We start from the raw sequence: 26730 nt of genomic DNA, 5'->3' as shown, positions 1-26730 counted from the left end.
TTAGTTGATTTTAAGGCCATTCTCAGACAGTGCCCCCCACTTTTTAAAAATTTTCAATGACTTTCACCTGTCATAAGCGTATCAAATTTTTATTAATTAATTAAAAAAAAATTAAAGCATTAATTGAAAAAAGGGCAACGTAGTCGTAATTTTGCCGACATATAGACTTAAAAAAAAATTATTTCCACTTGATATCAATTAGGAGTTAAACAAAATTCGTTAAATAAATTTCAGTAAAATTGTCATGTCAATTTTATAATTCGAATTTTTAAATTTTGTTGGTTAAAATTTATTCAACAAATTTCGTTTAACTCCCAGCTGATATCAATTGTAAGTAATTTTTTTAAAATTCTATATCTTAACGAAATTACGACTACGTTGTCCTTTTTTCAATTAAGGTTTTAATTTTTTGTTAATTAATTAATAAAATGTTAATACGGTTATGACAGTTGAAAGTCACTACCTATTGTTAAAAAGTGGGGGGCACTGTCTGAGAATGCCCTTAACACGAAAAATGTGTTAAATTTACACAAATGTACTGTTAAATGTACACAAATTTTCTGTCAAAAGAACAGATTTTATGTCAAACGCAATGTGTTGAATTAACACAAAAATTTGTGTAGACCGTTTGCAACAGACGATTTGTATTTAATTTAACACAAAATTTCTAACTGTGTAGTTAACATAAAAGCATAATAATGATTATCACATACAGATGATAATCATTCCCTATTGCAAGATGGAAATACAGTCGGACCTCCTTATAAGACTATTATTCTTTTTTATAAACCAGGTATCGCGATAGTTTGAGAGAGAAATAGTTTTATAACGAGGTCCTAGTAGTTAGAATTTTTTTAGCGTGTATATTAATTGTCAAAAATTTATCTACAGAAAAATAATTTTAATTATTATTATTATTTTTATTTATAAATCTTTTTAATATGACCTGCATGTTACTAGTAATAATTTATTGCCACGTATCTACTTAAATGTATATAAATTCGTATTTATATTTATATCTATATATGTACGATGTCCACACTATTATCCAACGCTTTATGCTTCGCTCTGTATAAATAACAAAAAAAAATAAAAAAACGGCTTTCACTAACAATTCTTTTAACGATTTCCAATAAACATTTCACGACGTTTTAAATCAGTCACAGCCATGCTTTTTACCTGTTGATAAATTTAAAAAAATATTAACATAACTTGCTTAGCTAGTAGAGAGCTATTGAATACATAATTAACAAGATAAAAAATATATATTGTAATTATTAAATTTAGTATAAATCTAAACTGTTTAATTTTAAATCAACCGCTTTAATAATCAGATGATTTAATTTTTATTATTAAATCAGTTTTACTTAACAGAATATTGCTTTTAAATAACTTTGGCTTTCTACTTTTAAAATAAAAATATGGAGGCGGCTAACAAATATTTTATAAAAATAAATAATAAATCAGTCAATGTGATAATTAAAAATAATTTAAAAAAAAAAATATAAAATTGGTAAAATGACATTGTGACTAACGGGGTAACGTGTGTGCGCGTTGGGTGGTAGGACTTGGACATGCTGTGTGCTCAACTCAACGAGCTTGGTGTGTCACAGGGCCCAGAAGCCCCGCCGAGGCCCAATCGTCAGCACAAGAGCCCCGCACCAGCACAATCGGGAAATGCGGCAACACACTCGGCTCAACCTGTCGCCAATAATGAGCAAAACAACAAACAGATGCCTCAGTCCTCCAGTATTCTTGATCAAGTAAGCAAGCAATACAACAACAACATCAGCAACTGAAAAAAAGAAAATAAATAATAATAATAATAATGATAATAATAATAATAATAAAAACAAAGAAAATGCTGCCCACTACTCGAGACACAAACAAAAAATCTACATCCCATTTAATTAGTTTCTCTTTTTTATTAATACCTTCTTACTATGGTATTTGTTATATTATATTTATATAGATATATCTTTTATTGTTCTTATATGGGTTTTATTTTTCACTGTCAGCACCACTATTTTTAAAAATTTTTTTTGGGTTTCTTGTGGATTATTTGTGTACCTAAAGATCAGAACGTGAAAAAATGAAAAAAATTTGTGTAATTTTACTGGTAAGAATAGTTCCGGGGTTGGGGGTGGCATAAGATTTTTGGCTGAATTACCAGCATCTATAAGCGAGTTATTTTAAAAATCCAGTCATCAGTAGATTTTTTACTTTGAAATTTTTTTTTTCATTGCGTGAAAAACGATCCGATCTTCAGGTACATGACTTTTATTTTTTTATATTACAATTTGTTGTTCTTTGTAAATTCACTATAGCTTTTTATTATTAATTAAGATTATTTATTATCTATAATTATAAATATTTTCACAATATAATTTATGAAAAAAAAAATAGATGTAATTATTTATGGAAAATAAAAAAAGTTATTCAAAAAATTTACAATTTTCAGGCGCTATCTGTTGAGAGTGACAGCGACGACGACTTTGAAGACGCCAGTGGGAATAATGCACGTAATGACGGTACACTATTGGCTAGTGATCCACCGAAACCTCTGTAAGTTTCATATCCATATTCACAATAGTAATGGTGATTTAAATAAAATTTTAAAAAAATTTCATAACTCATCTTTCATTTCTAATCACTCATCAACTGACATTTGACCGACCTACGGCATCGCGTTCATACTATTTGCCGTACATACATCATTGAAAATCATCATTTATCGTCATTGTCCATCGTCTCATCTCTAATCGCCGATGAATTATATATTTTTGTGGCACGTCTACCAGTCCTGAATTTGCTTTCAGACCGTCTTCAGACTCATCCTCATCTTCTTCACACAATGCCCAAAACCACCATGAAGGTAAGACTAATAATTATTATTATTATTATACAAATACAATAGTAACAATAGTAAAATATAAACAACGAAACCATTTACTTTGTTTTACACACTAAAAATAACCGGGGTAAATCCAGGCGGTGTAGGTGTTAAAATTTTCCGTATTAAATTTCAACACCGAAAGCGGTGTTAAAATAACACCGCCGCTAGTGTAAATATTCTTTATCGGAGTTATATCGGAAAATTTCCCAGTGTTGAAATATTTTTCAGAGTTGAAAATATTTAACTTTGTGAATATTTTTACTTATTCGATCACTGCAGTTAAACAGTATTTTTATAATTTAATTAAATCGTTGGTGATTTAAATGCTGGGCTTAAAATTGTGTAATTTTTAAATAAATTACATATAACATAAATACTTAATTGTTTAAATAAGTATATAGCAAAATTTTAACTTCCTCCAGATAATATTCATTAAATTTATATATTTTTTCGTATGTAATATAATTTTTTTCTAATTTCTATACGTGAAATTTTTCTTACACAAATTTACCACCGGTATTTTAACACCACCAAATTACACCGGTGTTATTTCATTTAAAGACTGCGTGGTTTTAAACTGAGTCCATTTTTAACACCGTTCTTTCAGTGCATGATCTGAAGTTTTGTTTTCTAAATGTTAAGAATAAAAATGATCGATTTTCTACCTCTGCCCAAGTAGCACAGAGACAACTTTAAGACGTCATTTAAAAGGATGACAAATTTTTTTTGTCTCAAAGCCAAGTTTGTTTGTATAAATAAGACATACAGATGTTGGTCCTAGAAGTCATAATAAATTTGTCTTCTCTTTTCCATCTTAGAAAAGTCATTTCCTTTAAAAAATGGACTTATTTAGATGACTTATTTGTAATTTACTTTTTGCCGTCACTTGTCTCAAGTCTTTTAACCAGATATTTTTCCGGTGACAAATTTCTGATCGTTTTGTCGACATTTTGGTGGCTTATCGATAGATAAAAAAAAACAGTCTCAAAACTGCTATAGATGCCACAAAATAAAGTCTGCAACTTGGGTATGTTTATATAAATATAAAAACATTTATTATTGTTATTATTTTTAAAGGAGGCGGCGCGCCAAATCGACCGTTACCACCAACTCCAGACGAAGAAGAATCTGGTGACCGTACACTAGTCATGAAAAGAGTGAGTAGTTTATCTTTATCAGTAGAGAGTGCAAGTATAAATTTAATTATCGTAGCTAATTTTTGCATACATATATATGTATATATATATGCACTATTGTATATGTATCGCACTGCAGTGTATCATTTTACACGTTACTATTACGTCGTATGACCGTTTATATACGTAATTATTTTTTATTTACTTTTTTTTATTATTATTATTATTACTGTTATTATTTTAAGTACATAAGTGACGATAGACTGCCATTAAATTAACGGTCCACGAAAATTTCCTCTTTTTTTTTTTTAATACATTGCAAATCATCCAGGCGATGCAACCAGACGCATGACCGAGTATTTGTCATCATATCATGCGTTTGAGAAGCCTTTTTCCAAGGCCTAATTTCTCACGATCATCTCAGATGCCTGTCAAAATTACCTCTTTCTTTCGTTCATTTTTTTTCATTCCTTTACTGTAAACAGTACACGAAAAAATTTTTTTGTTATTCCTTTTACATTCGCAATTAAAAAAATATTAAATTATCATTGAAGTTTATAATTTACCACTAAAATAAATATTACATTAACACGTAGAGTAATAAAATTATTTATGTGAAGTTTTACGTAAATAGTTTATCAAATATTTCAAAACTAAATACTCCAAATTATGACAACTACGAAATTCAAAAGTTTTATTTTAAATTCTTCGAAAATAATACGCAGTTCTATAATAAAATTCCATAAATTCTTTTCAAAGCAGTTTGCTAAATAACTCTCGACAAAAAAAAGTTAATTTTCAGTTACTCAAAAGTATGAAAATTTCATGAATAATTAGTTTCCACTTGATTTAATATTTTACCGATGAAATGAAATAATATTTAATTGGTGACAAAAAAATATATTTTTTCGTGTCGGCTCTTCATACATCACAGTCTCACTTGCTGTATGATACTTGCTCGAGCCTATATGACACTATATATATATTTATATAAATATATATATGTATCACAGTTATTGGCAGATTAACTGCGAGCACTCTACATACATCAAACCACCAGCCACCACTTTATAACCATCACCGGCCATCACAACTCATCCATTAAATTACATTGACTAAAAAAATATTTCGTTGACATGTCACATGTTTAATTAAAGCACTCAACCATTCGCAATTTCTTAAATAAAACACTCTATCCACTCGTTGATATTAAATCCCGACAACTCGTTTACAATAAAACATACGTTAACTAAAATAAAATAAAACAACCGATTGACAAAAATACAATACAGTAATCATCCATAAGTAAATTAAAAAGTTTAATAAAATAATGAAACATCAATCATATAAAACACAACACAAACTACGTATCGTTTTTTTTGTTTCTTTTTTTTTCTTGATCACTGTTTCATTACCCGACCATTCGATTACCGTCTTCTCTATACGTTCGTCGTTGTCGAGTAGAAATTAACACCAATCACCACAATCACCATAACTACAACAACAACAGCAACAACAACAAGTACGACAGCAATGACAAATAGCAACAGTAAGACAACAACGACGACGGACGATAGAGCGGTAGTTGCGAGCAACAGGCACTCCGAGATTGACGAGCAGCTGCTCCTCAAGGAGTGGGACTTTACTCGCTTCTTTCAAGGGTGTAACGAAAGGTTGGATAAAATGAAACAGGAGGCGAGCAGCAGCGGAAAATCTGCTAGTGATGAGAGGTCCTCGTCGTCCGGGGATAGGACATTGAAGCGCTACGAAGCCGCTGGTTCGAGACGTAAAGATCAACAGCCTCAAGCTCAACAACCTCAGACCCAGTCTCAACTTCATCATCAACATAAACAGAGTAGTCATAAATCCTCTCAACAGTCACAGTCGTCACAACTTAAAGCCGTGCATCGACGTCAGGAATCAGATTCGAAATTAGGAAACTCTAGTGCATTTGCACGGGCATTCAGGCGGGAAAATTCTGATTTTTTTCCATCAACGCGACACTCGGCTTATCTGCAAAAGTCCGAACCACGGTCTAGTATATTTTCCAATGGCAATAGACGTGGGAGTGAAATAAGTGTTGCCGGTATATTAGGAAAAAAATCCAGCGGATTGGCTCCTGGTGAACCGGTATTGACCGAATTCTCGTATGGACGTGAGCCGACGACCACGAGCACTAACGCTGGTAGTGGACTACTCCAGCGGCCAAGACGAGAGAAAACAGAGAGTGAAATTGTTTTTGGTAGCAGTAGCAGTAGCAGACAGCAAGACTTTTTACGTGAACGTCATGAGGCTAGATTATTACGCGCTGCTACTGCTGCTGACGACTCGTCGTCAAGAAGACGGAGTTTTAGACCCTCGGGTAGCCCAACGACAACAAATTCGCTGAATGCCACTAATACGACAATTTCTTCCGATGATGGAGGGACTATTAAATCTACGGCTAGTACAACTGCTAGCGAGTACAGCCCGGTTATCAGTCAGGTCAGTCTTGTCGACGAGCCCTGACTGCCTGTCCGTCTGCCAGATCATTGGCTCGTCAACCTAGAAACCTAGTACCTCATCATTTTTATTACTCTTTATTTTTTTATCCTATTTACTTATAAATATAATGCCCTCATTACGCTATACTTTATCTATCAACTCATTTCCTATACTTTTATTTTTTGATAATAACTTCCCGCATCTACGGATATATAATATTTATTTACGAATGACTTTAATATATTAATAGATTATTATCATTATTATTCTTACTTATATAGTCGAGGCAGTACAAGGTAGACGCATTTTATAATATAGATTTTTTTTTTTATTACTGTTATTGAGGAGGTTTTTAATTTAAAATAATTAACAATTTCTGATTTTATTTCAATTTATTATTTTTAGTAAAAAGTTTCAAAAAAAATTTTAATAACTTATTTTTTTACCCAAGTAAAATAATTTGGTCATCATTTATTGGTATTTTATATATTTAAAAATATGTGGATAATTAATAATCAATTTATACTGTAGGTTTAAATTATCGAGAAAAACCTCCTTGGTATGTTAATTAAAAATTTTATTATACGAGTAGTGAAAATTATGGAATTTATTATTAATAATTAAATAGTTTATTAAATTTGCTACTGCTATCGTATCATTTCACTGTCATTTCCATATTAGTTTACTTTAAAATCAATATTATAACTGGTAATTAAGTGCAATACCATATTTATTTAACATTTTAATTCCAATCAATTTAATTTTACTTAAAATTTCCATTTAGAATCCGTAGAAATAAAAAAAAAAAAATGAAACCATTAGACTCTGATTCGTGTATTTTAGCAGTTGATGTGGGAGACTTTTCCATCAATTTTCAATATCATAACCAACATAACAATCTTCAACATTTCACATTTAAAATCCTCTCCATTCAAATCAAAAATAAAATTAAAACGCTGAATATAAATCAATCTCTCCCTCTACTTACTCATTTCCATTATTAATTATACTCTTGCTACTTCACGTATAACCGCAGATGAATGCTGGGATTCGCTTATCGCGATTGTCTAAACTGTAACTAATAAAATAAAAATTTAAAAAAAACAAACAAACAAAACTAACAAAAGTGAAAGCTAATCGCATGAGGTTCGCGATGCTTTCGTGTACGCTAATCATCACTGCACGCATTAACTACTGACAAAGCTGGTGTTTTAATAACGAACGGTGAAAAAAAGTAATTAAAAATCCCTCAAATTATTTGACTAAATTATTATTTCATCCAATTAAAATTTAATCCCTTCATTAAAAGAAAAAAAAATTATAAAAATTATTTTCCATATCCACTAACCAATTTTATTTTTTTGCTTCAATCAATTTGAAAAAAAAAAAAATATATTAAAATAAATGATTTTTTTAATTTCCCAATTATCTTTTTTATTCATACGCGTCGACTGAATAGTCAACGTTCAATCACAAAGTAATAATTATAATTATCATAGCAATGATAATAATAGTAATAATAATTATAACTATAGTACTAAAATAATTAATCTATATTTGGTTAGAGCAGTTTCTCATTCAACTAGTAACACAAAGACTTTTGATTATGTTTCACGAGTGATAAATTAATAACCATGTGTGTATTGTGCTAACATATATGTTCTTCATTCATTCAACCATATGTTCACGTGCCTGCTGCTGCTACGGATATATATATATATACGTAAATAAATATATATATATCTATATATGAAGCGTGCATGAAGCCATTCTTTAACGAAGGAACTGCAACTTGACCACAAATTCACGATTAACTGCCAATAGAAGATACTCTTAAAATAAAAAAAAAAATTACAGCAATCAGTAAAAAAATAAAATAAAAAAAGCGACGTCTGAAGAAAAAGTCTAGTGAGAAGATCAGAAGAAATAGCGTGAATGTGAATTTTTTTAAGGTCTCATCGGCATCGAATTGTTGTAATTGGCGTCTGACAAATGGCCAAGAATAACAATAATAATAACAATAATATAGTTATAATGATAATAATGATGATCGTGAAGACCGTTGCATGACCTGCTTTATTTATCATTTTTTTTTTTAATGCCTAAAAAGACGATGTTATTGCAATTGATTGTTATGTTATGATACAATATACTTTTTCACATCGTCGTCATCTCAACCAGCCATTGCCTTGCTCTTTTATAAAAACATTTTACAACATATATGTATTTATATATATATATGCGTATGTGTGGATTATTATTATATGTGTACATGAACATAAACATGAACATGAACATAAAAGCATGCTTTGAAAACTGGCATGAGGATGACGCGAAATAGTTGCACGTTTTCATTGTGGATGGAGAAAAAAATAAGTATATGTAACAATGTGTATTTGTATTTGCCTCATTTAACGTACTTATACATTTAAATGTATACGTATAGAACGTGATGATCAGCACGTGTATATCAATTTATGTGACGTTATTATACGTTATTGTGTAAAGTAGAAACTTGAGAAAAAAAATATTACATTAGTTTGTTTAAAAAAAAAAACATTTTATCCTACACTTTATACATTTATGTTATTGTTATTATATATTTATTTGTATATTATAATATATACATATATTTTTTTTACATTTATGTCGCCCTTTACGTGCAACCGTCACTCTGACAGTTGAACAAAAATGCACCGCACATTTTTCAGCCTTTGTTGCTAAATTTTTTTTTTGTTGATGTATTTTTTTACTCTGTGTTTTACATGTTAAGTGTATCGCTAGCGCTTGATATGCGCGCTTGTGGATGTTATTATTTTTTAGTTATCGTGTTTGTTTTTTTTTTTAATTTTCGTATCGTTTTTAATTAATTAACTTTTTTTACAATTTAGCCTACAAAATGAATTTCTTTAGTACTGCAGTTTATTACGCTCCTAATTCTACAATTTTTTGTTGTTATTTTTTTCAATTTTTTTTTTTTTATGACCGTACATTTATAGTGACTACTCAATGCAGCGTTGGTATTATGAAAATAATAATTATTTTAATTGTGATATATATTTTTTAGTATACTTCAAATATTGTAGGATTTTTACGGTATTAAATTTTATATATTTTATTCGTTAATTCCAATTTACAGTAGTATTATAACTTTCGCAATAAATAGTTTTATTATTTATGTAATAAAAAAAACTGTTAAATTTATTTACAGGCTTCATACATTTTTGGTCATAAAAAATTTTCATTACGTTTTTTTTTTTTACTTTTACTAAGAATTGGAAAAAAAACTCATAAGAAATTACTAAAGTTTCGCTGCAGTAACAGAAAAATGAGTTTTTAATTTTCAGTCTTTTTTATGAATAAGTTAATTTTTTAAAAAATTCAAAGCCTAGAAAAATAATTAAGATATTCAGTGAATTTTTTATAAAATTCTACGGATAATAAAATATAATTAAATACCTGGGCGAATTAATTTTATGACCGAAAATCCATTAAGTCTGGCGGTATGATGATAAAAAATATTTTTTAATCATGAATGAATTTAAATCGATCAATAAAAAACCCATAGTATCCATATTCATTTATCTAGTGGCGGTTTAAATTTTTTTTTCAATCTTAAGCTAAAATAATTTGAAAAAATAAATTTATTAGATTTGTAAAAAAAAGTTGTTACGTCTGAACTGTCTTAAAGTTAAAATTGCTCTGGCTCATCATGAAAAATGAAATATTCATATAAAATGGTGACAGAGAAGTATAAAATATGAAATACATATTCAGAGAAATGTATAATATTTACGAAGTTTTAGTAGCGACAGGAAAATGGAAATAACTTTAGTAACTCAACTCAGTATTATTTAGCTTCATATCTTATATATGTACTCCTATATATCCTTATAAAATAATACAAGTCATAAATACCAGCATTGGAGTAGTCATTTGCTTCTTCATTTTTTTCCTTGTTCTTATTCTCATATTTATTTGTTCATTTTTTATTTCTTACATCCTTTTTATTATTTATTAATATTTATTTCCCAGTAAATAAAATAAAACCCCGTATTTTTATTTATCATCACGCATATTAAAAATGATAATCAATAAATAAATTATAATTTATATAATTATATATAAATTTACAGAATCGTGAAGGTGAGCGTGGAAGAAGTAGCGGTGGTGAGTTCCAGAGGTCAGATTCGTCACCAGGTTCACGACCGAGCTCAGTACTGCCGGACCTTTTGACCTCGTCACCAGGTCAGCGACAGGACAAATCAACCAGCGAAGAGGTCAGACATATAAGCTTATATATACATATATATTTAATATATATTTTCAGCATTATCGGTCGTTCGTGTATTACCTTATTACCATTTACACCTACACTCATTTTACCCAGACATCAGCCATCAACCACAAGCTCTTTCCTTAAGCTCTTTCCGTCCCATCACTCGCCGTACCTCCTACCAGAAGAATAAGTCAAATCAATTCGTATAACTTTGTTGTATGTACAAATATATGTGCTGATAGACTAAAAAGCTAATACTCTGTGAGTTTAAATTGAAATTTCTATTTTAACGATTTGACTCGACATTATTCTCTGGCTTCACAGATTACACGAACGTTAAAGTTTCATTCAAACGTATTACTCAATCTATTTAATCAATTATTATTATAATATAGACTCGCTAAAAGGATTTTGTACGTTTATTTAAATCCGGAAATATGTCCAGAATTTTAAATTCACGTGCTATAGCTTTTATCATTACGATACGCTCGTAAATCCTTGTGAGTTTCATTTTGTTTTACTTTTTTTTTGTGCATAAAATTGCATTTCATCTGTATTAACTCGATTTATTTCAAATAAAGCTTTGAAGTTTTAAATCGATTGATATTTTACGATACTCGTCAATTTATTCAACATTCAATTCGTTTGTTTTTACTGTTTTTATATTTTTAATTTAAATTGTTTTTTAATTATACTGCGTAGCTTCATATATTATTCTGTAAAAAAAAAATTTTTTTTTTTTTCAATCGGATTTACTCATTTGCAGATTAATGAAAGTATATAATAATTCAAACTTTTATAGAGCGCAATAGCTTTTAATTACGAACATAAGATATTTTAAAATTATAAATGTCATATTTTGAATTGTTTACAAGTCAAACTTTTTTTTGCACACCTCAAGCGCGAAAGCGCTGGTGTGCTTTATGATCGCTCTATTTTTTTTTAATTGCGAAGCCAACAAATTCTTATAATTTTCTGTCATTATGCAGCCGTAATAAAACAATTTTTAGATGATGATTTAGTTGACAAAAATTTTAATGAGTAACAATTAAAATAAGTATTGTTCGACATATGTACATATACACAGAGAATAATGGACTTAAGAAATCTTCGAATTGCACACTTTGAACGCGAAGCGGTCATGCGATTTTCTCACACTAAACTGTATATATTATTTTTATAATACACTTACACGTTAAGAAAAGCACATCAATATAAAGAGGGAACACTCAACAATAAGCCTGATACTTTTGTTTAAATTGTCCGATACGTATTAATATAAAAAATTTATCGTGGACGTTCATTAGTCTGTGGTTCAAAAAAAGTCGCGGTATGGATATCTAGAGAACGACTTAATTTTTTTTTCAAAATCTTCAGAGTCATGTCGAGAAGATTCATTTTGAAAATTACTACTGTAGTCCTTCTAGTTTTTCTACATTTTACATTTTACATGTGAACAAACACACACTGCAGCCATTTTTATTAGGAATGTTCTCTTTATCATATTTTTGTCGTTGACTTTTATTACCGTATAACCATGGAAATTTTTATGAAAAAAACGCGGGTGATTCAAACTTTTTTGAAAGTTAATTTTTAAAACACAACACTAGTGTTCGAGGTGTGCACTTTTGGATTTTCTCAATCTCTCTTATGTTGAGTTGTCAAAAAATTATTATGCTACACTACAATAAATATTATACACTTAAAAATTACTGATAAATTGTAATGACTATCATTTGTCTAAATTAAAAAAAAATTTTAGAGGCTCACAATAATAATTAAAGTGCAGAATAATAATTTTTTGACGACAACTTCCTGTTTAAAGTTTGGTTGGCAGCTTAATAAAAATTCGTATATTTTTTGTCTTCATTTTTATTCTATACATTTTTTTTATCAGTCTGCGGATGCGTAGATAAGATTTAAAAAAACCTGAAAAGATTTTTTACGAGTAAAAATATACTGGCTCGTAAATCTGCATAATTACCAGTTTCTAAAATCTACAAAATCCTTAAGAGTCATGAGTCCTGACTAAGAATAATTAAAAATCGAATTTCTCGCTACGAAAGTTTAATTTAAATAATGTTGTTTTAACATATAAATTATATTAATTTTATAATTAAACAAAAATTTATTGAGCGAGAAATTTAATTTAAAAATAAATAAAATTGATAGACTTTTGTACTTTATACATTATAAAAAATAATATAAGTTATTTAGAATAACGTTCCGCTCTTGTGCACTTAATTAGGTACGTGATGAATATAGTGGGGCCCGCATTAATGTTTTAAAGATTCCATTATGCTTTAAATATATAGTGTGTCTTGTGAAAAGTTTTGTCTTAATTTTGAATTCACTTCAATTAATTGATAAAGATTTTACTCTCTCACTCTCGCTATCACTCTGTCTCTCTCTTCCTTTCTTTTACTCTCTTATCAGGGTCAAAATACCCTCCACCCACCGCTGCTGCTCAAACTTTTCGTGCTTAAAATTAAGATTTTCCAGTCAATTTAATTATTCATACAAAGAACTTACGTTAGAGCAAAAGCGGTTCACGAAATCTTTATTATTATATCTAGCTTTAGTTTAAGCTTCAACTTGTAATGTCTATTTATGTTATACTCGTTATTTTATACCTTTATCATTCATTTATTTATGTTTTTATTCATTTTTTAAAGTTACATTTTTTTTTTATTTTCTATAATAGAATCAAAATTTATCATCTGCTCTTTATATATTTTGCAATAGCAGTTATTTTATAGCTTTTATGTGTAATTTTAAAAAATAATTCGACAAAAGGAAGAACGAAAGGAAAAAATGATTATTTATATTCATTCTCCCTTTTTATTATTCATTAGCTTTTACAATAAAAAATAAAAAATTTATAATAATTTTATTTTATCATCAAGATCTACAAAATAAGTGTCTGAATAATTAACAATCCCACGACTTAATGCCTTAAAATACTCTCGGTATTTTTAAAATAAAACACCGCAATGAGATAATCTGCTCTCAATGCTAATGTAGCCAGAGAAATATTTTAAATTATTCTTAAAACTCATTTAACTGCTTTTTAAAACCTTATAATATCACTTTTTATTTCTCTGACTACATTTAAATAACCATTTATATAAATATATATAAATAAATAAATATATACACAGAAAAAAAATAAATATTGTCAAGACTAGAAAAAATTTATTGACGCAAGAAATTTTTTCTCACCCCAAAGAAAATTATCGTTTTGACCCTAATCCGGTGTCGCTATTTTCGCACCCGTAAACGTTGAACATGGGTCATTAGCGGTCATATTCTGTAAGGAAAAATCTGAATAAATTCGTAGACCTTCTTCGGACTTCTAACTACACGGAAAAAATAATATAGTACACGAAAAGAATTATCTAATAAATTTTACTCGTCAATTGTGAGTAAAACTGGGCCTCGATTAATATTTACTCTTCCGATTCTACTCTCTTAAAATGAATCAGTGAAAAGTGCTGCAAATCAGTGAATATTCACTGCATAAACAGTCCCAAGTATACCACTGATTGAATAATTGGTATATGGACTTCGCTAAGTGATATTTTAGTTGAGTCATATTCTATGATGAATAAAGATTAGATTTCAATGATAAAAAATATTAATTTTTTTTTTTTTTTTTTTTTTTTTTTGTATACTTGGGACTGTTTAAGCAGTGAATATTCACTGATTCATTTTAAGAGAGTAGATAGTGTTCAATTTTCGGGTAGAAAAACCCAATTTTGAGTATTTATTTTGTTTTTGGCCCAGGTTTACTCTAAATTGCAGGGTAAATTTTATCGAAAACTTCTCACCGTGTACTCTCTAAAAATGAATCAGTGAAATTCACTTCAAATTAGTGAATATTCACTGGGAACCAGCTACAAGTATACCACTGGTGAATTAGTGGTATACTTATAGCTGTAGAAATAGTGACTATCCACTGATTCGCGAGAATTTCACTAATTCATTTTTAGAGAGTAGTGGCAACTCTCTGGGATAGTACTGAGTACTTTCTGTAAAAATAAAAATTCAGACAGTACTGTGTGCTATCTAGACTGTATCCACTATTATCTAGATTATATTCATACTGTCCGGGATAGTACTCAGTACTATCGAGAGAGTAGTGGATACAGTTTTAATAGCATACAGTACTGTCTGAATTTTTATTTTACAGAAAGTACTCAGTACTATCCCAGAGAGTTGCCACTACTATATTGTTTTTTCCGTGTATGCGATAGAGTTGTTTCCAGCCCCGAAAATCCCTTTTTCAATAAACATTTTCATCAAAATTCGGAGGCATGTAGGCTGTTTACAGTAGAAAATTTTGACACAAACGACCCGTTCAACCGATTAGGGTTAAATTCATCCTGCGAAAAAATTCTTAGGGCAAATAAAAATTTTCTTGAGGCGAGTAAAAATTTTTAGCGCCAAGAAATCAATTTTTTCTGTGTACATATATATAAATAAAAATAATGATGATAATATTTAATGATATGACCCTTGTTAATAATTTATTACCGTATATATCCATCACGTGTGACTAATTCACGATTATTGTGTGTTGTGGGACACGCGGGAGCTCTAACTTGAACGCCAGGGCCCTATCTACTGACCACCCCCATCCCAATACTAATTACAATGTAAGTATTTATCCATCTACATCAGATCAGTGTCGCTTCCTTATTTCTATATCTCAAGGGTCACTTTTCATAAAACTAAACAACTACATTAACTCAATTCACTATAATTTATTTTTTAAAAATAATAAGTAATAAAAATAAATAAAAATATATACTCTAAAAAGTTTATAAACGGGAATAATTTTTTACTCTCAATTTAAACTATTGTAATTTATCTGGGGCTTTTCTTTTATCTCCGTACTCCCTTTGTAATCAATTTATTTTTCTATTATTTTATTTTTATTAACTATTTTTTTTTTTTTATTATTTTATTTGCGTTATTTATTTTTATATTTTCTTTTGTATTCATTCTATCATAAACCTTGGGGCGAAGGAAAAAATATATACTATTTTCTTATTGTTTTTTTATGATTATTTATACTTTACCGGATGTGTGTACTATTTGTCTTCTGCAATTGGCATGAACTAAAAAATAATAAAAAAAAAATCATTTTTTAATAAATAAATAAATAATATAAAAAAAAATAATAATAATAATTATAAAAATGTAAATTTCGCAACGAGTACTTATATTTTTTTCTAATTATCATACACTGTACATCGTATTTTTTATCATAAGTCATTTTTATTTCTTAAAGTTTTTTTTTTTTATTATTATTATTATTATTACTTATGTGAAGACCCTCCTTATTACTACTATTTTATTTTTAGTGAGGTAGTAATTGCGTGTATAGTGATTGTGTTAATTAAAATTGGTGTTACTGTTATTGGCATTTGTTCTTACTCTCATATTATACTATAATTATTATTATTATTATCATTATGTGTTGGTTGTTGCTTCATTTACGGTACAATGCATACAGTAGTAAACAAAATAAATAATAAAAAAATATTAACAACTTAATTTTATTTTAAAGTTAAGAGTAAATAAAGTTAAGTCAAAAATAAATAAGCTCATGTGCAATTACAGTAATGTAAGAACAAGTACTACTTTTTTTTTATTTTTTTTTTCTCGTATTTAAGTAGAAATAAGTATTGGTGCAACAGCCATAACGCTTTAGAGTGTAGTAATTCTTAAGTAATTGAGTAATCTGATTTTATACTTATTGTTTTTACGCTCTCTCTAACTCGATGCCGAGCTCATTTTTTTTATATTTTTTTTTACTCAGTTTTATACTCCTATAGTATCTTTTGCTCATTCTTATTTTTACGGCATCCTTTATGACATTACCGTGGAACTTGTTAATTCACAAAAGTGACTCTGTTACAGCAGTATCGACAAGCTGTTAAAACACCCGCGCCTCTTGCACTCCAACAGAAACAGCGTTCATTCCTGACGTTTGGTTTTGGTGCCGGTCCTGCACGAAGAGAATCACATGTTAATGTCAATGTTACGCCAACGAGTCACGATTTGTCGTCAGATACACCGGAGATAAGGAAATACAAAAAACGTTTCAATAGCGAAATACTTTGCGCTGCATTATGGGGTAAATATTTATTCATATTTATAATAATATAATAATTGTATTTGAATTTAATTAAATCATGTATTATTTTATTTTTTATTCTGGTGTAATTTTTTCGAATTATAATATTTAGGGATGTGCGAATCGTATTAGAAATTTGAATCGAATAATTTTAAAAAATCGAATCATTTTTAATCACAATTAAAAATGAATATTTTAAATGAATGAAATAAATATTTACTGTTGCTAAGAATGCTATGATGGTAGAGAATATAATTATAGAAAATCATTTTCATTTCCGTGATTATTTTCCGATCTTGAGTTTTTTCCGATATCGAAATTTTGGAAACTGTGAATAGCAAATAGCAAGTAGCAAGTATCAAATTCAAATACCACCGTCCTTCTTACGACATTAAATCATTCAAAAATTTTCAAATTATTCGTAACTTTTCAAATTACTCGATACGAATCGAAAATTCTGATCAGCCTTAAAATATTCAATTTTTATGGAATGGAGAGTTAAGTTATTTAAATAACCAGAAATAATTTTTTCATATATTCGTGTCTGAGCTATATTTACTTCTGACATAAATTTGAATTATTGGAAAAAATATTACAATTTTAAGTCGTTCAAAAAAACTTTTGGATTATTCGAAAGTTCGATCTATTCGATTTTAAGTACAAATCAAATAGTTCGATTCGATTCGATACGAGCAATTCGTAAATTCTAATTATTTTCACACCCCTAATACATATAGCATCGCAATTATTGTCATTTTACTATTTTATTTTTATAATAAAAAAAAATAAATAATGAAATAAAATACGAAAATCTAAATTAAAAAATAATTTTTTGAAAATTTTTCTTAATTAAAATTAATTAAACCCAATATGAAAAATTAGCATACTTATATTATTAGCGAGTAATATTCTTTCCAATAATTTTTAATATAAAATATTATCCTTTTAATAATTTAAATTAGTTTGTTAATTTATTATTTTAATTATTCTTACATTCCGATCGATAATTCGGAAATTAAAAGTTTTTAAATAAAGTTTAATCAAACTTTCAACTCGATTAATTAATATCTGGTATATTATTGACTTAAAACTTGAATTATCATTATTTGAAACTTTGCTTAAGCGGTGTCCAAAAATTTATTAATTATTCAACAAATGGTCATTTATTAAATTAACAAAACCAGAAGTCACAATTAATAATTAATTAATTAATGTTTTTTTTATAGAAATAAATTTATAATTTATATTAGAAATTATATTATAATTAAAAAATATTTACAAAGTCAAAGGTACGGAGTAAAGTCTAATTTGTCGCTTCAGGAGGAAAAATAATTTTTTTTTTCATTTTCATTTTACTATACATATAAATTTTAAATTACTTTATAAGATACAAAGAAAGTTATAAATATAACGATAAAGAGAACGGTAATAATGTAAAGATAAAGGGAACGTTATCAACAGCGATGCGAACTGTATAAAAAAAACCCGTTAAAGCACGAAATTAGTGTCTTTATGGTATAATATTGAGGTAAATATTGATCGCAGTAATTAGTTGTGGCTTTGGTAACCGTGTAAATAACTTATAATTATACGCGTTACCTTTCTCCACAAAATTTGAATTCTCAAAACAATTTCAATGAAATATCCCACATTTATTACCAAAACATATTTAAGCTCTAACTTTATTTAAATTCCATCCCAATACTATTTCATCATGTTGGAAAGAATGATAAAATTTTTTAAATTTATAATTTATCATAATAATTTAAAGGAGATCATAATAATTGCATTATAAAATTTATTATACCGATGAAAATTGAATTAAAATCTCATTAAATAAATTTATCATAATTACTTTTAACAAAATACTGTAATAATAATAATTGTAATAATAATAATGATGATAATTCTAGGCGTGAATCTACTAATTGGAACGGAGAATGGCTTAATGCTGCTAGACAGAAGCGGACAAGGGAAAGTCTATCAGTTGATAAGTAGAAGACGATTTCAGCAGATGGAAGTACTCGAAGGACAAAATATTCTAGTTACTATTAGCGGGAAAAAAAATCGTGTCAGGGTTTACTACCTTTCCTGGCTTAAGAGTAAAATATTGCGGACCGATGGTCACAGCGACGTAAGTATTTACAAATTTAAATCTCAAGAGATGATTCTTGTGAAATAGATCAACATAATCGACTAAATTTAATTTTTAACTCCCCGCTATGAAAAATTATAATTTTCGGGTGGACGTCCGTATGTGTGAGTGTAAACTAATTTTTGTCGTACGATATCTTTAGAATTAATCAACGAATTCGGACGCATTTGGTGGCAATCGAAAGTACTCACCAAGACTTAGATCTCATTAGATTTTGAAGTCGATCGCTCAAGTAGTTTACGAGTTGTAAAAATTTTAAAAAATTTTGTTTTTGGATCTTTCTCGTATAACTCATAAACCACTCGCCTGATTCGCCTCAAAATGAAATCAGTTCTCAGTCTTGGTAAGCTCTTTTGATTGCCACACTGAGAGAACAATTTATTTGAGCCAAATGAGATTTGTTTCAGACAAATAAATCCCATATTTGAATGGACCCAATCTGAATCTATTTGAGACAAAGATATAGTTCATTTGAATTAAATAATGATTTGTTTATAGTCAACAAATCTTTATTTGGATGGTAGCACTGTAGCACCACCAGCCGTAGTGGAATTTTTTTCAACCAAGATTTGTTAACTATAAACAAATATGTATTCAATAAAATAAATGATTTTGTTCAGTCAAATAAATCTATTTATTTGGCTCAAATAAATTGTTCTCTCAGTTACTGTGCACCTTAACTAGGTACAATTTTTTAAATATAGTGAAACCTAAACTCACAATTAACCTTCTCAATAAGACAATTTATAGATAAATTGAGAAAAATATAGATAACCCGAACTGGGAATCGAACCCAGATCATGTCGATATCGCGCCGAGTGCTCTACCAGTTGAGCTATCCGGTACTATACTATATTCCGTTCAATTTGATCTATATTGAGCCACACCGTCCATCGTACGGTAATAAATCAATTTTTAAATATAGTGAAACCTAAACTTACAATTAACCTTCTCGATAAGGTGCACCAAGAACTATCGAATCGGTTGATTCGTTCCAAAGATATCGTTAGAAAAAATTATGTTTTTTCAGTGAAATGTATGTCCCATCGTGTCTAACAGTTTTTTGCTAACGTTCTTCCAAAAGCCTGATACCCGCGAGGTTTTCAAGCATCCATCGGACCCTTTTATTTTGATGAGGATCGCCCTCTAAGAATTCTATAGAAATTCTATAGATAATCTAGACTCAGCTTCCTGAGCTCGAAAATAGCGAGAAGTTTTGGGGTTTTCCCGCAGGGTCAACCGTTTTTCAGATATTTTTTACAATATTTTTTAGATGTAATTCTCTACAGAAATTGTTCAAGTTCTGGCGGTTTATATGAGTGTCGATTTACATTTTAAACTTATCCGAAACACAAAATTATCCCCAAACTTTTCCATAATAACTTTAAAACTAATTAACCAATTTAGATTTATCAAAGCTTATTTTTAACTTTTTTTCAACTTGTAAGTAATAAGTAATTAGTTTTGTTTAACTGAGTTATTAAATTATCACAAAGAGCATTATTAAGAAGAACTTGAACCATGAAAATTACAGAGGGTTTACTTCACGCTTCGTTGTCTCATATTTATTATTTTAAAATTAAAATTCCATAAACTCATGTTCAAGTAGCAGTGAAATGCTTCAAAATCGAAAGCCTCCGTTTATGAACAAAAAAAAAAGTTTTTATATTTTGTTTTCCGTTTGCCGAGAGCGCGCGCTAAATTTTAAATTCTAAATTCAAATACTACATCGATTAAAAAAATAAACGTTATTTATTTATATATTTTTTTTTTTGTAATTATTCAACAGCAAGTAGAACGACGTAACGGTTGGATAAATGTAGGCGATCTCCAGGGTGCCGTGCACTTCAAAATAGTCAAGTACGAGAGAATAAAGTTTCTCGTCATCGCTCTTAAAGACTCGATAGAGATTTACGCTTGGGCACCCAAACCCTATCACAAATTCATGGCCTTTAAATCGTTCGGTGAGCTAGCGCACCGTCCACTACTCGTCGATCTCACTGTCGAAGAGGGTTCGAGATTAAAAGTTATCTACGGCAGCGCTGATGGCTTCCATGCGGTTGATTTGGATTCCGCGACTGTTTACGATATTTATCTTCCAAAACACGTGAGTTTTTTAAATTTAATTAATTATTTATTCACCTCTACGACATGTTTGGCTCCAATTAAATTAACAATTGTTATTACAGACTCAGGGACCCATTTGTCCACACTGTATTGTTGCATTACCGCACAGTAATGGCATGCAATTGTTGTTGTGTTACGACAACGAAGGCGTTTACGTCAATACCTATGGCCGTGTGTCCAAGACAATGGTCTTGCAGTGGGGCGAAATGCCAACTAGTGTGGCATACATTGGTACTGGTCAAATAATGGGATGGGGTAATAAAGCTATTGAAATAAGAAGTGTCGAGACTGGTCATCTTGATGGTGTTTTCATGCACAAAAAAGCTCAACGGCTCAAGTTCCTTTGCGAACGTAATGATAAGGTAAATAATTGATACTTTATAACCGGTCTTTTCATAAAATTATGGATTACCACTGGCATCTGAAGCTCTTGTAAATTTTTTATCTTTTAAAATTACATGTCAATACTTGTCAGCAAGTTTGTTATAATCCTTAATTAAATTCTCGACAACTTTGTAGTTAGAAAACAGAAAAAATATTAAAGAATCATCAAAGTTTTTATGTTACATGAATTTTAATTTTAAATTAAAACTAAAAACAACAAATTTTTTATGCTAAATTAAATTTTAACAAGTTTAACTCTAAAAAGAATTTTTTATATGCAAACTAAACTTGTAGACAATTTAATTATCTACAGTATCTCTATATTACCGAAAAATAAATAGATAAAAAAAAAAATATTTCCACAAGCTCATTTTAACATCTGGTTACTCATAAATAATTAAGTACACCCTGTAATACTATTTTAAAGGGATTTTAAAAAAAAGCTGTACCTGGTAATCCATAAATAAAAAATTTAATCGTAAATATTTAACAGCACGAGTTATAGAGCGTGTTAAATATTTAATGAACATGATTATCAATAATAAAAATATAAAATACTGATAGTAATTAATAATAAATTATTTATTTATCTATCTTAGGTATTTTTCTCGTCAGCGAAAGGCGGTAGTTCATGTCAAATTTACTTCATGACGTTAAACAAACCGGGTATGGCTAACTGGTGATCCCGAATGAGGCCGAGTATGGCCCCATCATCCCACGTGCAAGTACCGCCATCATTAACAACATCATCATCATCGCCACCAGCAGCACAATCCTCATCTTTATCGTATAATTTGCCAAATATCACGGGTTATGGCCCAGAACATTCGTTTATTCGTTCTCCACTGCCACATACGAGTGCCGGGGATGCCCGTGAGTGTACACACCGTACTCCTCATCATCATCAACACCAATATCATTACCAGCAACAGCAGCAGAAACATCAGAAGCAAGACAAACAGCAACAAAATCATCAGTTGTATCACCAACAGCATCAACGTCGTTATTATTATCATAACTACCGCAATAGTAATATTATAGAGCGTAATAACCGTGAGTACTCTGTAAGTTATAGCAGCAATTTAGTGGACAATGATAACCATAATAATACCGAGCAGTATCCAGGAAGTTTGTCCTTACGGAGAATTAGTTCTGGACCTTTGAGCGGTATTAACATCTTGGTAAAACGATTGCTGTGCTTTCTCGCGTGTCCAGCTTTGAGTTCGTCCTCTTCTTCGGTACGTTATGGTCAGGACTGCTAGTGTGTAAACACAAGTTGTGGGAGCGGTCATCCGTTAAGGAAAATAACCGACAAACAGAGATAAAGTCAAGTGAAAAAGAGAAATGAGTCGAGTAGAGTTGAGTTGAATTTAGTTTAGTTTAGTTTAGTACTGAAAAGAAGAGAAGAGTTGAAGTAACATATATATATATTAAGTCTAAGAGTTTATAGTCTGCATTTAAGCTTGACTATCGACTGTTATTTCAAAGCGACCATCAGTGAGTTCACATTCGCGTGAGTGATCCTTTTAACGTTGGCTTATTTTTTTAAACTTCCTGAATCGTAACAGACCCAAACGGATTATTGACTTACTGGCGAATAACTTTAAGTAAACGGAAATAAAAAAAGTATAGACGTATATTTAAAAAAGAAGGACGAGACCCAGTGGTTTTCTCTAGTGTTTCCTAATGTAATTCAGTAATCACAGAGTTAAAACTGATACTCCAATGAGATGGTTTTAAATTTATGGTTTTCAGGGATTAAATTAAACCGTTTCCATCAGCATCGCCATCAGTAATACCGATAGCTAAAGAACCACCAGATGTTTAAGCATTTTAACCAGTAGTTTAAGTTGAGTAACAAGCTGACAGCTCACCATCACGTATCCTTCATTCCAATTAAACTTTTTTTCGTTGATTAAACGAGCTCAGGGACTAAAAACTCGGCTACAGGTGTTTCATTTAAAACACCATCGTCGGTAAATTAAAATAGTAACTACGAGACTTTGGATAAATGAATACATACGTATACATATGCCGCGAGTGTTCAACCGATGCTCAACCATTTTACGCCATTACCGAAAAAAAATTATAAAAAAACGTAAATGAATAAAATAGAAGAGCGTAAAAAAGGATAACAATAAAATGAACCCATTGATGTTCCGTGTTTTACGATATTCGATACGCGTCAGCATGTCAATCAAAGACTCGATACAAAACTCAACTAAAAACGAAAAAAAAATACTATTGTGTAAGCCGAGTAAAGGAAAAGTATGGTAAATTTTTTTTTTCCCAGCGTTTTAACTCGGAATTTTATACGCGCAAAGATTGTTATCGAGTACTGGCGTATATTTTCAATTGGAAACTACTCGTGTATATCTATATATATATATATATATATATATATATACCTGGTAGCATTTTTGGTATTGTTACAATAAAATAGAAAACGATAAACTAACACCTATACTCGACGCAATATTCATATAGATTTTAAAACGAGTAATCGCTGATATTAGTCACCTGTGTAGCTGAGTAATAAATAGTACTCTTTTGAAACAACAAAAATAACAAAAAAAAATAACAGAAGTAAAATTAATCGCGTGTATTGCGAGCTGAATAATGACACTGACAGTGATTGGTGATGATAGTGATTTGTTCTTGAGGAATAATACTAGTAATGATTAATGGTCGATGATAATGATAATGATGATGATGATGTGAGATTAATCGCATTTTTACATGATGAACAAAAATAAAAAAAAATAATTGTGAGCGATAACAAAACGCACGTGAGATGAAGTGGTTTAATGAATTTATAAAAATTAACTAAATCATTTATTTAATTTAAAATAATTTAAAAATAAATACTCCCTTTTTCGTACGTCCCTCTTACGTCTTCGTAAATATTTAACTTTATCCGGCGTAAATGTTATTGAAAGTTTTAAATAACGCCTATTTTTTATCACTCATTCGCTTAATTATTCAAACAAGTGATTTTATTACTATTATTTTTATTATTATTATTATTTTAGTGATTAATATTTTTGTTTAATTGACAACTGGTTGTGCAATATCGCTGATAATTGACTGTACTAAATGACTGCTTTCATTTATCGAGGGCCAGCGATCCGACGACACGATTTATATTCGCGTTTAATTTTTTAAGCTTTCAAATATAAAATTTAAAAAATTGTCGAGTTTTTTTAATACGAAAAATGACTAGTTATAGAGATGAGATGAGAGGAGTTTGAGGCGGAGTAAAAAGGGAAGAGGGATGATGATAATAAAAAAAAGAGATATGTCTCTTTTATTCTCGTGGATTACTTGTATATATCATACTGATATATGTATGAGCACGTAGCGTCGGGACGCCGCGCACCGTAAGTAATCGATCGGAGGCCCATACCTCGATACCTGATACGTAGTAGTAATAGAAGTAGTAATAGAAGATGACGAAGGGGATGAATAAAAATAATAAATAATAATGAAAATAAAAATAACACATCAAGTTTAATATAAATGATAAATAAATAACGGGGAATTAAATTTTAAACTTTTTAAATAAATAACAACTCCAGTGGGAATTTAAATAATTAAAATTTTATAGTAAGTAGTAAGACTCCGTATCAGTCGGACATGACCGGCGAAGTGAATGATTTTTTTTTTAATTTACTATTTAATTAGATGACATTACGTACGTAAAATTATATTTATACGGTGAATATAAATATCGTACATTTAAAAAAAAAATTAATTAATTAATAATTAAATATAAGCGAGCGGAATAAGAGGGACGCCCGGACCAGGGACTCTTATTTTGGTGCATCGATGATACAATGAAAGACTGTTTTATAACGTGAACAAAAAAAAGTAACAAAATAATAAAAAAAAAAAAAAAAAAGAAGTAAAATTAAAATAATACTTTTTGCGCAAATGATTATAAAAGTGGCTCGAATGAGAATTATTGAGGATTAACACTGAAATTATCGTTACAATGTTGTATGTATGAATTACCGTGTAAGCACTATCTCGATTTCCTCATTCAACCCCAAATTCATTTTTATATCGCAATAAAAATAAAAAAATACCTTTATAACTGCCTTTATACGATAGCCAATTACCATAATTTGCTCTACTTTGCTTCGAAACCGATCCCCCGTCCCGTTCCCGACCTCTTCCCAACCTCCTCATCTCAATTACATTATCTGGCCCCGTGCTCTTATTTTCAATGAATTAACTTCATCATCCTGTCCCGTTTGCCCCCAGCATCCTTTAGCTCTTGAAAAAATCTTAAAACAAAAAACATAAAAACGCCTTTTCTATATTATATTCTCCCAAAGATGGTAGTGATGAATTTTTTTATATATTGATTATTATTATTATTATTATTAATATTAAGTTGATAATAACACGTCAATTTATTGAATGTATTATTTTTTTTTATTCATGTGGTCGTTTGTCACAATGAGATATGATTATTATTATAATTATTATTATTATAAAAAATATTATTAATAGATAGAATAAGGTCAAATATACGACGATTCGTAAAATGTGTCGAGTTAATTAATTTACTTAACCCGAAAATCATGAGCCGAAACCACGACAAAAACACTCAACCATTCCCTTCCCTCAACACTCCTCACTATTATATACATTTTGTTAATCTTAAGCTAATAATCTCATAGAGTAACATTCAACCACATGGAGAGCAGTATTTCTCCCGGTTTAAAACCGGTGCACTAAACTACTTGGCTGAGCTAATGAGATATTCGTACTGTAATTTTCGTCCTGCTGTTAACAAACCTTCCTTTGTATTTACGTGTAAGCGTGTTATGTGTGTAAGTGGTTAGCACTGAGTACAATGGAATAGTCGCACGACATTTACTAACACATCTGAATGCAGTCTTTGCTATTAAACACTAGTTGAAGCAACAGCAGCAGAGGAAGAAGAACAGAGAAGTCAGAGGTAGAGGTAGAGGTAGAGGCTACTGGAGGAGTTGCTTTTAAAGTCTGTGTAGTTGAGTATCCTTTTAATAACCAGCGTGATTCGTTAGTCGGCAAGTGGAGTTAAAGTTGGTGTTCGAGTCCACGATGAAGGTAACAGAAGGTAGCAGTAGCAGT

At 29.6% G+C, this 26730-nt stretch overlaps 1 protein-coding gene across 12 annotated transcripts in view; it reads left to right on the top strand.

Annotated features, from left to right (window-relative positions):
• Positions 1-25525, top strand: part of LOC130668588 (serine/threonine-protein kinase mig-15) — a 38312-nt gene extending 12787 nt beyond the window's left edge. For 2 of the 12 annotated variants that reach the window (XM_057470940.1, XM_057470937.1), the window contains 11 exons: positions 1566-1763; positions 2462-2565; positions 2802-2875; positions 3974-4053; positions 5497-6516; positions 10653-10796; positions 16724-16940; positions 18854-19074; positions 20885-21202; positions 21285-21584; positions 22206-25525. In XM_057470940.1, coding sequence (XP_057326923.1) covers positions 1566-1763; positions 2462-2565; positions 2802-2875; positions 3974-4053; positions 5497-6516; positions 10653-10796; positions 16724-16940; positions 18854-19074; positions 20885-21202; positions 21285-21584; positions 22206-22289 — 2760 coding nt within the window. In that variant the 3' untranslated portion in view covers positions 22290-25525. The remainder of the gene's footprint in view (positions 1-1565; positions 1764-2461; positions 2566-2801; positions 2876-3973; positions 4054-5496; positions 6517-10652; positions 10797-16723; positions 16941-18853; positions 19075-20884; positions 21203-21284; positions 21585-22205) is intronic. The other 10 variants (XM_057470943.1, XM_057470945.1, XM_057470947.1 and 7 more) reach the window with 8 other exon arrangements.
• The last annotated feature ends 1205 nt before the right edge of the window (positions 25526-26730 follow it).

The sequence above is a fragment of the Microplitis mediator genome, chromosome 5 (assembly GCF_029852145.1).
Source record: "Microplitis mediator isolate UGA2020A chromosome 5, iyMicMedi2.1, whole genome shotgun sequence".
NCBI lineage: Eukaryota > Metazoa > Arthropoda > Insecta > Hymenoptera > Braconidae > Microplitis > Microplitis mediator.
The sequence above is the reverse complement of the archived record's forward strand: the minus strand, read 5'-3'. Positions and strand labels throughout refer to the sequence as shown.